This window comes from Anabas testudineus, chromosome 18 (assembly GCF_900324465.2).
Source record: "Anabas testudineus chromosome 18, fAnaTes1.2, whole genome shotgun sequence".
Taxonomy (NCBI): Eukaryota; Metazoa; Chordata; class Actinopteri; order Anabantiformes; family Anabantidae; genus Anabas; species Anabas testudineus.
Window position 1 is genome coordinate 24764437 of NC_046627.1, and position 13033 is coordinate 24777469.

General features: G+C 43.3%; 1 protein-coding gene across 2 annotated transcripts in view; it reads right to left on the minus strand.

Annotated features, from left to right (window-relative positions):
• Positions 1 to 9524: 9524 nt before the first annotated feature.
• The window catches only part of pcxb (pyruvate carboxylase b), a 224576-nt gene continuing 221067 nt past the window's right edge, over positions 9525 to 13033 (minus strand). Inside the window, exons 25-27 of one of the 2 annotated variants that reach the window (XM_026353535.1) lie at positions 12797 to 12937; positions 12202 to 12303; positions 9525 to 11838 (exon numbers count right to left, since the gene is read on the minus strand). In XM_026353535.1, the coding sequence (XP_026209320.1) occupies positions 11689 to 11838; positions 12202 to 12303; positions 12797 to 12937 (393 nt within the window). In that variant the 3' untranslated portion in view covers positions 9525 to 11688. The remainder of the gene's footprint in view (positions 11839 to 12201; positions 12304 to 12796; positions 12938 to 13033) is intronic. The other variant, XM_026353536.1, reaches the window with a different exon arrangement.

The following is a 13033-nucleotide window of genomic DNA, read 5'->3' on the forward strand; positions in this document are numbered from 1 at the left end:
AGGGTTGCAAAATGATGTGTTACCTTAAAAACCTCCTTTAGTTGCCATAGAAATATTGACGATTGTGTGAAGTAAATGAGGGCTTTTGAAAAGGCTTAGGTGTGTTGGCTGAAGGGAGTTAGAAATGATGTATTTCTCCTCTATTAATGTGGAGGACTTGTTACCTTTACCGACTTCTTTCTTTTAAACAGAGTTTGCAGTGGTATTGCATGAAACATAGGGAAACTATGTCAGTAGTGGGTATTCTAACTGCAAGAGAATACTTTATAATTAATACTATATAATTCAGACAGAAAACACAGTAAATTTGTAGGATTTGACTCGAACTACCTGCCCACAGTTAGTAAAATCAGTTTATTCACTGTTAAAATTAAAAATAGTGCATAAAGTGGTTTTGAGTTAGTCACTCAATCAGTCTGACTTGTTGTTAGAATGGCATCTTTTCTCTCAGGGCTGGAGAAAAGTGCTAAATATTCAGGTTTTGCATAGCAAACTGTCAAAGGGACTGTCTGGGAGTTGATTTAATCATGCAGCACGTGCAGGGGCTGCACCCTAATGACACCTAAAGTTTCATCTGCAGGGTCATGAGGGTACTGTAGTGAGGGTGTTTAATTTATCACAGTCAATATTAGCCTGCAACCATCTGCCTGCGTGGACTCTTGCCAGTATTTGAACATGTCAACTTAACAACATGTGTGTGTAGGCACTTGTTGACAGGTCACTGAAGACTGGATTTGAACAGTGACCCTGATCTGATGCTTTTTTTTCCACCTTCTGCTGGCAACTAAAACAAACAGAACTGGCTCTCTACGTTTCTCCATAACAGTGATCATACCCAGAGCTAGTCAGTGAAAGATCTATGTGCGTTATGCCAAGGTCTCGGAGAAGAGGCTGCTTTTCCGTTTTATTCCAACTGCTCGACTGATGGTTTTACATTTATTTATTATATATATATTTATTCACTGCAATAGTAGAACAACAGGAAATTCTACCATATTCAAATATTGAAGGATGCAGGAGTCAGAATATCCTGAGCATATGACTGACATCTGAACGTACCATAGTGACCCTATGACACCCTGAATCTGAACTTTTGTTCATCTTACTCAGGAGCTGTATTTGTGTGCAGGATGTGTCTGACGTCAGATTCAGCCTCACCTGAGCGAGCTGCTACTTCCCTGACGATACTGCATGTTTGGGCTTCTGGGTGCAGCACATGTCCAACCTCTGAACTCCCTTCAACCCTGTGAGAGCCCTCCTGTCTGAGCCACAGTGTGGACCGACGACCAAAGGAGACCCATGGACTGTGCGAGCAGCTGAGGCTTGAAAAAGGAAATGACTTTGTTGTAGCTCGTTTTGAAGTCTGGTCTCATTCTGCAGCCATGAAAGTTATAATTTCTACCTCAGCGGTTGGTTGCATTGTATATGCAGATATTATCAAGAGCACAAATCCTTTTATATGAGAGGTAAAATGATCGTTTCCCAATGAAAAAAGCTTATATTGCATTTGATTCAAGTTGGACCTTTAAACTTTCAATCTAGTCTCATCAGAGTCGGACAAGTCAGAGTGCAGCTCTATTATTTCTTTTATTTTATTTCAATCCGTTTGGTTTTTGGAAACGATAGCTGAGTGAAGCTGGTGAAATGTCTTCATCTGTTTTATTACACACATTTAGTTTTTGTTACTAAGGCTTTAAAACAATGTGCTGTAATTAGCAGAACAAATACCACTATTATTACACCAATCCAATTTTATACACTGTATATATTGATGTATATATATATGGAGTATTTATGAGTGTATATGTGTGCAGGTCCCACTCAGCTGCGTAAATGGCGTGTTATTTATTTTTACTTTCCGTATCTGTGCCTGCACTGTGGGTGTAATAGAAGCTGGTATCAAGGAAAATGAGACGCTTATTTTCATTTTCCAGTTTTAGCAGCACCTTCTTCCCCTTCAGGCATCAAACCACCACCATTATCTTTACAAAGAGAGACTCGAACTTGCTCATTCCCTTCTGAGCTCTGCCTTTTATCGCACAGTAATTTGTATAGATGTTAACCCGTGACGCTCTGTATCACTTACACACTGAATATTCCTTCTACAACCAGTCAATACAGTAACACGAGGGAACATGAGCAAAATATGGAATGGACCACCTGAAACCCAGACCCACTGCATATGTATGTATGTGTGTGTGTGGGCACAACATTGCACTCTCTCTGTTAACAGTCAGTAAAACAGTGACAACAGTTATTATTCAGGCTGATTATTGGCGCCAGTCTTTGGATGTAACCACAAGTCAGTGCTACCACTAAAATTAGGTCAGTGTGAACCCAATTACAGCACCCTTCTCCCTTTAAACAGCAATAATCATAACACAATCATGTCTAAAGTACAGACAGATTCACACTAACTGTTCCATAAAGGGAAGTGTATCCTGGTCAGCCAGTCATGATGGTCTGTATAAAATAATAGCGACTGTTTTCCACTCCGGTCCTTCATATTGTAGTGCTAAGGCGAGAGACAAAAATTGCTTTTAATAGCAATAATAACTAACCATTATGGCCCATTATCACTTCTCTGAAAACACGAGGGACCGTCTGTCTTCGTGGAGACTTTTTCCTGAAGTGTTATGCATCACCTCTCTGTTATAGTGATGATTTCTTGGAATTGTTAGTGTTGTAATTTACAGTTATTTCTCCTATCCACTTCAGGCTCGTGCTCAACTTCAGGTGCTGATTACCTGGGATGACTTCTGACAGCTGCGAGAGCACAGTTGTGAACTTCCACATCCAGCTGCGGTGATAGCTGAGGATTTTTTTTTTTTTTTTTAAAGCAACAAAAGGTTGCAGCTACCCGTCTTCTGGCTGCTTCACAGAAGTCGATGGTTGAATTTCTGCGAAAGGACAAGTGTAGAAAAGAATCTGAATCTGATCATAAGACGCCGACACCAAGCGCTGACATTTACTGTAGAGATTTTTCACTGCTTGGGTTTTCTGTGATGTGCAGTTTGGTCATTTCATGTTGTCTTTGGAAAGACAGACGTGCAGAAGAATATTAGAGCTATACCACCATCAAAAATATGAAATAGCTGCTCCGCTACAGAGGTGTTAGCGCCTCAGTGTTTCCCTCTGGGTTTTCTATTTGATCGTCAAATGTTTACTGACGTTAGACCTCTCTACTTGTATGTACTGTAAATATTCCTGTAAAAAAAGGTGTTTCACACTAAAATACTTATTTACGATATCAGCGATCTCTACACTGTGTTTCTCATCAACTTCTTGTTAAAAACATGGTCATTTCTATGTGTCCAAACTGTTCTCTGGTAGTACACAGTCATATTCTCCCACACCACGGTGGGGGTTATGTAAGTAAAAGAGGTAAACTAGCACAGACAGGTGTAGACATTTTTAATGCGGCAGACAGACCGGAGCACCCACTAAAAGCAGCGGGGCAGATTTGGAAAGAATGAGAGATTTTCAGCCTCAAATTCAGGTCGACCTCCTTGTGTTAAAGGTTCTACATTTACTTATCATTAGCCAGATATCTACCACCTTCTGACTCTGGCAGGGGTGGAACCAGGGCAGCTTGCTCCACTCACCCCAACCGGTCGGGGCAGATGGCCGCCCACCATGGGCCTGGTTCTGAACCAGGAAAACCTCACTGTGGAGTCCACAGTGAGTTTGTCCTCTCCACTGTTGCCTAAAGCTTACTCAAATGGGATTGTTGGGAGCTCGGTCTTGTGTACACAGTATGTACATGGAACTGATCATGTTTAACTGATATCCGGTATGAAACACTCCTCACGGCTGCCAGCGTGAAGACGAATCACCATACATTCAAAAACACTGTTTATGACCAAGGAACTTGTGGGAAACGGGAAAAGTAGTGTTTGAAGGTGAAGCGTGCCGGCCTCGGATTTGATGCTGTAGGAGCTGATATTTGTCACAGGTGGAGGCTCAGGCTGCCACAGCAAGTGTGACTTGTCACACGCTGAGCCTGGATTACCAGGTATGAGTCAAAAAGCTAATGCGCATCACTTGTTTTAATAAACATAAAGATCAAAGTCTGTGTTCTGACACCTTCTCGAATCACATCACACACTTGGAGCGCGGGACGTCTTCCTGCTTTCCACTGTCGCTTCCTGGACAGAAGGTGCATAGACGTGTTTGTGCGTAAGAGGGTAAATGACTGATAAAGTCCACTCAGGCTGTTTGTTCTTTCGGAACAACATACTCTTTAGCCCTGAACACACCTGTTGCCACGGTAACAGTGCAATATACTGGCACCAAGGTGGCAAATGTAGGTGCACAAACAGGCGTCTGATGATTGGCGCCGCGCCTCTGACGCAAGCGAATAAAAAAAAAAATAAAATAAAAAAAATCTAGTGACATGGCTGCGCCGCTTTGATCCTCTCCCACTTCTTTTGCTTTCTAATTCTTTAATTCCTGTCTGGGCTCAGTGTCGCAGTCGGAGCCGCTCTCCTCTCCGGTAGCTCGCTCTGCCTCTGTCGCATTGAATCCTCCCTGTCTGACTGTGCGTGCGTGTGTGTGTGTGTGTGTGTCTCCATTTCTGCTCTTCAGCTTCCCTCTTACATTTGCTGCAGTGCTTTGATTCGAGCTGGAGCGCTTTAAGCCCACAGTGGCAAAGAGGGGTCACGCTTTCAGACACGCACATGCACACACTCACACTCACACACACAGCGTCGGTGTGTCATTATGAGTAACAAAGGGCATCAGTTGCATGTGTGTGTGTGTGTTTGTGCCCTTTTTGACACCCAGGGCTAAACGAGTTCTGTGGAGCAGTTTTAGTTCTTAATGAGATGTCTCATCACATACACACATGCAGTATAAACACTGTTTCCCTCCTTCTTCCTAGTATTTCTCCCACACATAGGTACACACACACACACACACACACACACACACACACACAGACACACACACACAGTGTCACTAGCTGTTGCGTTAAAGCGGCCTGACAGGGATCGACTCTGGAGGGGCGATGGGAAACGATCTGGTCATGACTTGCTATCGGCCATCATTTGATGCATTCATGTGAAATTGAAATTGTCAGCGTGGTCAGCGTGCAGCATTGATCTGTCCGGTTAATTGATGTCTGAATCCTCATCACTCATAAGGTCGCCCATGGCTTAGTGACGCGCTGCTGTGCTGCTAATAATGTTTAATGATGGAGCGGAGTCTGGAGGAGTGGGAGGGGGACAGGTAGATTCCAGTTTCCCCCCCCGTTTCTTGCCTTCGAACCTTGTCTTGTGTTCACAACTGGAACACCCCCCACGTCCTAAACGGTCGGCAGGAGTTATGAGCTAATCACGTCATGAAATTGAGCAAAGTCGTGTGTCGCCGTGACAGGAGACATGCTGTCAGGGTGGGAGCTTTTACTGCCCTGCTAGTCCATGTCTGCTGGGTCCCAGGCAGGTAGAAAATTGTCCCCACAAGCGCTCTTTGAACAGGGAGCATTGGAAAAGGCAGGGAGGTGGCAGCAGACCACACCTGCCAGTGCTCAAGATCCCTCCACTGAAAGTGATATGACTGATGTCATGCTGCTGTTCGACGACATTTCATTTCAAACCTGTTTTTCCACTGTGATGATCAGTTTTTAATCTCTGCTTTCTGAACATCTATCACATTAGTGCTTTTTAGAAAGTCACATCCCTCTCTGGCTTATTCTCACTACATAGAATCATCCTGTTTAACTGGACAGATCAAAATGTGGCCGTGCTGATTGACAGGAAGCTTAGAGGCGGACAGAGCGGCCTGTCCCGTCTGTCTGAGGCACTATGCAGCCCGTCCTCCTCGTCTATTTTGTCTTTATTCAGGGAGGAGGATTACAGCGAAGAAAGCAGCAAAGCAAGCAGTGAAGGGATTATCGAACAGCAGAAAAGGGATTAGAGGGAAAAGTTGCACCTCAACGGAGCAGTGGACCCTTGTGGCCCATGTAAGAGACTCATGCACGGGTTAGAAAGTTGGAGCCTTGGCTAGCTGCTGCCACAGGGCTCTGCCAAAATTTCACAGAGCTTCTTCAGTAGGTGCGTGACACGCACAGCTGCCAAGACTCCTCGGCTCTCCCAAGTGGGTATTTGTTGTTCATTTGGACAGTGGCAAAGCGGACAAAGGGATGAGCAAAGAGAGAGCCACAAAAGGGATTTGAACTCTGGCACTCATTTCTAGATAAGAACCAGGAGTTATTAAACAGTTTCAGTCTGAGATCCAAATGAGAAATTTAGCCAGTGACCCGGGGACCCAGGGAAATGAAAATGTTTGCTTCTCTTGTGGTGTTGAGACCCCATCAAAGCAGGTCCTCGACCCGTTTTGAGGCCCGGCGTCAGCCCAAGTAAAGTGTTAGAGAGGGAGTCATGGTTTTATCTGGCTGTGGCCCCGTGCTGACACGAAACAGAGCAGCGCTCCTCTAAGTAGGAGTCTGCATGTTGACTCACTGTAGCTCAGTAATCCAAACTCCTGTGTGACACGAGACATTTCTATTAATTAGCTCTCTGATAGTTTCTTTGACTAGTAGAGAAACGCTTCGTCTTCATTTCTACCACTTGTGGACAGGAGTCCGTCTTATGTGACGGTTACTGTTGTCTGGACAAAACAATTTGTTGATATCAATCTGGCTCAAGAACATTTTGTGATTTTTAATATTTTCTGACATATAAAGCAAATTAATTGATGTTGAAAACAGCATTTTACATTAAACACCTGTTTACTGATTGTTAGATGTCACTGAGATTTTGGTTTATCTCATATTTTTACAGACTATAAACGTAAGTATTAACATTTATATTATTAAGAATTGAAATGTGGTTTTCAGGACTATGAAATATGTAGAAACTGCTGAAATTATTCTGTGTACACGAAAGCCCCACACGGTACCTTTAACAAGAGTAAGCTCCATCACTAAGCTGCTTATCTCCCAATTATGTAGATCAAAAGGTGATTACTGATGCTCACAGAGTGGACTGACCAGGGAATATAGCTACGAGATAGTTTAGCCTCATTTTGAAGCCAATCCCAGGTTCTGTTACTCAGACTTAAAAAATAAAAAATCACTTACTTTGAAGTTGTGATCCACACATCAAAAGATGGAATTAAACGCCAATCCCATTTCCTTTCAACATGACTTTACATTTCCATTGGCAGGAGAATAGACTAATCTGTTATTGTACATTAGTACTTTTAATGTGATCATTATTGCTGCATAAATATTCAAACAATCTTGGACCACAAGGAAGCCACCTGAGGCCTCATTAAGAGAAAACCAAGGACTCTTATTGTTGCAAAAGTGAATGTAACGCACGCCAGTCATCGATAGACCGGCTCTTACACACAGTGTGACAACATGTAAAAGCCACAGGAAGCCTTTAATAAGTGTGCTTGAATAAAATAAATAAAGCTTTTAGTGAAAATAAAATCTCTGCAAGGGCACCGCAGTAAGTAGCACAAAGGTTGTTCTTTATATAAGTGTGGAGCAGACAGTAAATCATGTGACACTGGCTCCACAGTCGACATAGAGAAACAATTATGCAAATAGCCTTGATCATAATTTAGATCTCTCAGACCAAAGTCTGGTTAATGTGGGGACTCTATTAAAAGTATGCTTTCATCTCAGATGCTGCTAAAATAGTTGACTCTTGTGATATGAGCAGTGTTTAAGGTAAACACACTGTAATCCTCAACTCCTGTTTACACACTGCATGTCGTTATAGTTGTTGCCCAAGTTGAGTAACATCGTTTGTGTCACGTTGTAATTGCTCCCGTGACTTAATCTTTCCTTCTGTCAGGGTTAGGGTTAGTTAGCCAGTTCACAAAGTGGAGACCAACCGTTCCTTTGTGGTGTATTATCATCAGCAGCAGCAGGAACACTTCACTTTGCTCCCAATCCTTCCACAGGCTTGAGAATGTCGACCAGCGCCCACTTCCAACCCGATCAATCTACCCAACGATCACACCCCGTACGGTGCAAGTGGTGGCTGATCAATAAGAGCCAGTAGAGCGACAGGATTGATTGACTTAGTGTGGTTAATCAGTACTTAATCAGATCTATTGAACCAGTGTCAAGACAGCAGGGCGTCGGGTTAGATCAGGAATCAACATGTTTGTGAAACGTCACCCGAGGAAAACCCTTCGACACGTCCAGACACAAAGACAAATCTGATGAGACTGAGGAAATCAAACGAGCAGGCTTATAAAAAAAACAACAGTCCCGCATGTCCCTGCCACACTACGGCAGCGCACGTGACTGAATGACTTCATAATATTCATCAGGGTTTTGGCTCGTTACAAAAACCTTTTCTGACCAACGTTTGGACACATTCAAGGAGCTGCAGTTGTTCAAACAGCTTGATATGTAACGCACGATCCAAAACTTTCAGATGAGACATGCCGCTCTCCAACCAGCCCCCCGAGCTGATGAGCCTGCTTTGTAGTGAGACCTTGACAGACTGGATCACCTGAGGTTGTAATGATATTAGCTCTTGAAAACCATTAACCAGAAGCTGGCCTTCAATCGAGTTCCCAGGTGCCTTTATTCTTGCACTGCTCTGGGTAAATATGCAACACACACCGACACAAAGCACATTCAGTTATAGCTTTATTAGTACGTAGAGCTAGAACAAGAACAATTAATGCTTTTTATTTGATAGTACTTGCTTCCCTTTTTGTGTGCTTCAGGTCTTAGTCTCTCTTAGATCTTACAAATAAATGTAAACTACATCAGTAAATCAAACGACTAGAGTGAGCAGGATTACTTAGACATAAGGAAATGAAAGAAACCTTAACAATTCGTGAAGACTTTGTTGAAAACTCCAGGGAGACATTTTGAATCTGTAGCCAGCGCCTGCTAAACAGAGTTAATATCCAGTTTGGTTGGTTTCATAAAAACACACAAATGAAAACAATGGAAAGAAGATAGAAATGTCTCAGAGCCCATTTTCACACTGTGACAGTTCACTTCTCGATAGCTCATGCATAGGTCAACTTTATATCCCCCTTTTTCAAACAACATTTTCCAGCTGCGAGTATTTTTTTATTCATTTTATTTATTCTCCCACCCCCAAGACACTGAACAGCAGTCAGTACATTGTCATAAGCATAAGATGTCAGAATCGCTGCTGGCTAAGACACAGAAACACTGCGATACAGTTTACATTATTGCATGAGTTGATGCCATCATCTTGTGCAAATTTACACAGTAGAGGGGAACGAGAGCAGGGTGGAGAGGAAAGCACGATGAAAAGGTGGCTGTACAGACGGACAGATGAGAAGAGAAAAGCACGCCAGTGAGGAGAGCTAATAAGGAGAGGAAGAGGGGACTTCACATTATTGTGCAGTAGCTTGTCAAAAACTCTCAGTCATACATCCCCACCACTTTATCTCCGCCTCTTTTTAAACGATTCAAATACAGATTGATACAGGCGGGAGGTGCAGTGAGGCATGGCGGCGGGCTGGGAAAGAGAGGAGACACACACACACACACACACACACACACACACACACACACACACACACACACACACACACAGTGTTCTAATTAACTGCGGCATCGCTGCTCAGTATTGATGCATAGTTCAAAAGGTGACTCATTCTCCGAGATAATGGAGCAAAAAAGCTGGAGAGAATCCAGCCAAGTACAAACTGATACGTTAAATTTGTGTCTCGATCGATGTTTTAAGTCTGATTAGGACAGTGAACCGCCGGCGCACCGTTCCAAACACTGTCACTAAGATATTGGGACGCGCTCATTCCCTGCTGCAGCTGATGGGATCTCAAATTTCCCTGCTCGTTCACCGTCCAGGTCACGTTCGGCTCGGTAAAGATTCGAGGCCGTTACTGTTAAAGAGCCTGCAGCTGACGTTAGTGGAGTTAAAGTCTGATCTAGTAAGAGTTGAATTCAGTATTTAACAAGATCCTCTAACAACTTGGACTGAACTGAATGCTGTGGGTGACTTGGCAACGCGTTTGGTTTTGTTTTCTTCTGATTCAGCAGGCACTAAAAGGCTGGGGGGGGGGGGGGGTTGTGTCAATATTACGCTTCAGCATGTGTGTGGGTATGACTTTTATTTTTATTTTTTTGCAGGCAGGTCCAACATTATGAGGACTGGCTAATTTGTCTTAAAATTTGTTTGAACAGAAACACACACACTCACTCACACTACAGATACGGAGCTGAGTGCCGCTGCTACTGGGAGTCCCCAGAGTCTCCTATTAGTCTGGCTAATTTCACATCATTTGACAGAGATTAATTCAGAAATTAATCAGCAGAGCCTCAGAAAATAACACCACATGCCTCGATTACAGCACCATGTAATCCCATTTACACCTAGCATTAAAATCCCCATGCAGACAGAAGACCATTTACCCTAATCTCTGCTTGGTTCTGAAAAGACATGGTGGGAGCTCCTCCGACAACTTTTCTAACATCACACTCTTAAACCAAAGACACTCAAAGGGCCTCAGCAGCCACCTGAACACTCAGCGATGTTTCACTTCTAAAATAATCCAGCAGACGGAGCTGAATGCGTTTAGCTGGGCCAGCCTACAACTGATTTTGGATTAGGAAAGCCACATTTAAACCATCTCTAATCCTGTTTGGGTGTTTCCAGTGTGGCCTGTAGCTGCATTTCAACTATGTCGCTACAACTTGTTTCTCTGCTTTGGGATTTTAGAAACAGGTGGGAACATTTTTACATCAGTAGATATCTTTACAAAAATAAACCATCTGCCATTACTGATACAGTAACAATACAATTTTTCACTTTGGTGCAACTTCGGACATTTCCAGCGTGTACGTGTCCCCATCCAACTAAAACTGTGCCACTTGCTTTGTTGTGCTTCTTTATCTGAAAAGATTTTTCACATATGTGGTTGACAAACTGTGATTTCTCTCTTTGGGCCCCTGTGTACTTTTTGTGCCTTTTTCAAATAACAATTGATTTTTTTTTTTTTTTACTTAAGAAATTACGTTCTAAAAATCACCAGTGAAGAAACATTCCCAGAATGCACTGTGTCTAATGTCAGAGACTGATGACGACTTGCAAAGATGAGCATGCAAAAAAAAAAAAAAAAAGTAAATAATGTTCCCATATGAACAAACATAATTTGGTAATACATCCTTAAGTCTGTCTTCCTCTGTCTGAACCCTGCTGATCACAATGAGAAACATTTAGCAGTGATTAATACACATTATTACCTACTTAGATTGAATATACTCGGCAACATCAACAGCATAGAAAAGGAAAGCGTAGCCTGTAGCTGTTACGACCCTGTTAGTGTTACACACTGTAAACAAACTGTAGTAAATCACATTTAAGACTAGCATTTGAGTAAAGGAATGTACGACTAGTAAAATATGCTGCATGTCAATGTAAAATATCTTTGTTTCCTCAAGTTGACAGGACATTAGTAAATAGACTGAGATGCTGTTTTTGACCTAATCACCACACCCAGAGAATCCCCAGACGTTTTGTGTAGTTGTTATATAATCTGTGCTTTACACTCATCAGGTGTCTGGTTCAAGATGTCAAACGTCCTCCAGTTATATCTGTAAAGAATTCCTGTTATTCTTTCTTTCACCCCGCTGTTCCTCCACTTCTCACCATTTCTAAAGTCAGATTGTCTGGCTCCACCCCCACCTCCCCTCTTCCCTCATCCCGCCCTCTCGCTCTACTCCTCAATTTCCAGTATCAGGTCATCTCCCTCCAGGGACGCGTCGGCCGTGACATGGACCGCCTTAACGATCCCGGCCACCGGGGAGTTGACAACGGTCTCCATCTTCATGGCGGAGAGGACACACAGTGGCTGACCCTTCTCCACCTTTCATGATTATAAAGAGAGTTCACAGAGCATTAAAACACAAGTCCAACGCACAGAGCACTACAGTCACAGTCCCTGCTGAAGAGGGTTACACTCAAAGCCTGGGAATTAAAGGCCAAACTGAATATAAAGAACGGAGGTCATGGCCAAACGTTATTTCTTGCATTTTGAAACAACAGTGAGACCCACACCTACACTGTATCTGTGTACCGGCTGGAATATGAAGTGGACACGAGTTTGCTTTAGTGCTGATTCAACTCCTGAGCTGTTGAAACCTGTAGAGAACTAACTCCCACCCAACGTAACCAAACCTAATACAAACATCCATGATGAAAGAAAAGGGGATAAGCAACAAAAACTGACCTTGGATCCAACTTCCACTTTGACCTCCAGGACTTTTCCAGGCATGGGTGCTCCCACCTGACCTTTGATCGACTTCTGGGCCTTGGGATGGAACTTCATTTCCTGGGTGGAGGGACAAACACATTTCATGCAACCATCTGTCCACTCGATCATCGCACTCCTCTGCCATTATTCCACTCATCTAGCCAGTGATCCATCCATACAGTCACTCACACGCCCGTTGAAACATTCCTCCCTGCTGAGTCTCCATCAATTCCATTTGTTTCTATGAATAAAAATCACCCGTGATTTGCCAAGTGCATGGTCAGAAAATCTGTTTTTTTTCCCTGATACAACTTTAACTTAGAAAACATGTTTTTCAAGAAGTGTTCTTTCCTCTCTCCCTTGGGCCATCGATTTATTTATCTGTACTGACACATTTTCCTCGCTCTCAAACCGCTCCATCTGTCATCCATCATTTATCAATCTACCAACCCACTCCGCTGTTCTTTCATCAACAATTCTTGCTACGTTTTCCACCATCTTTCAACAGCTCTCCCCATCAACCTATTGACTATCCCTACATCACGTGCCTCCATTCACTCCCTCTGTGTACCTTCATGGCGACGGTGTCTTTAACCAGCACAGATCTCAGCTGTCCGTTAAGCTCAAAGAAGACTTCTCTCTGGCCGGCCTTGTTCAGGTCACCCAGTGCCAGCGCTTTGATGTGGAGGGTTTTCCCTCTCTCCAGCTCCACCTGGGAATAAACAAAGCCAAAGAGCAGAGGAGGAGTAGACCAAGTGGGGAGGACAGCAGCGAGGAAATGGAAGAGGAATGAGAGCGTGAAGGAGGA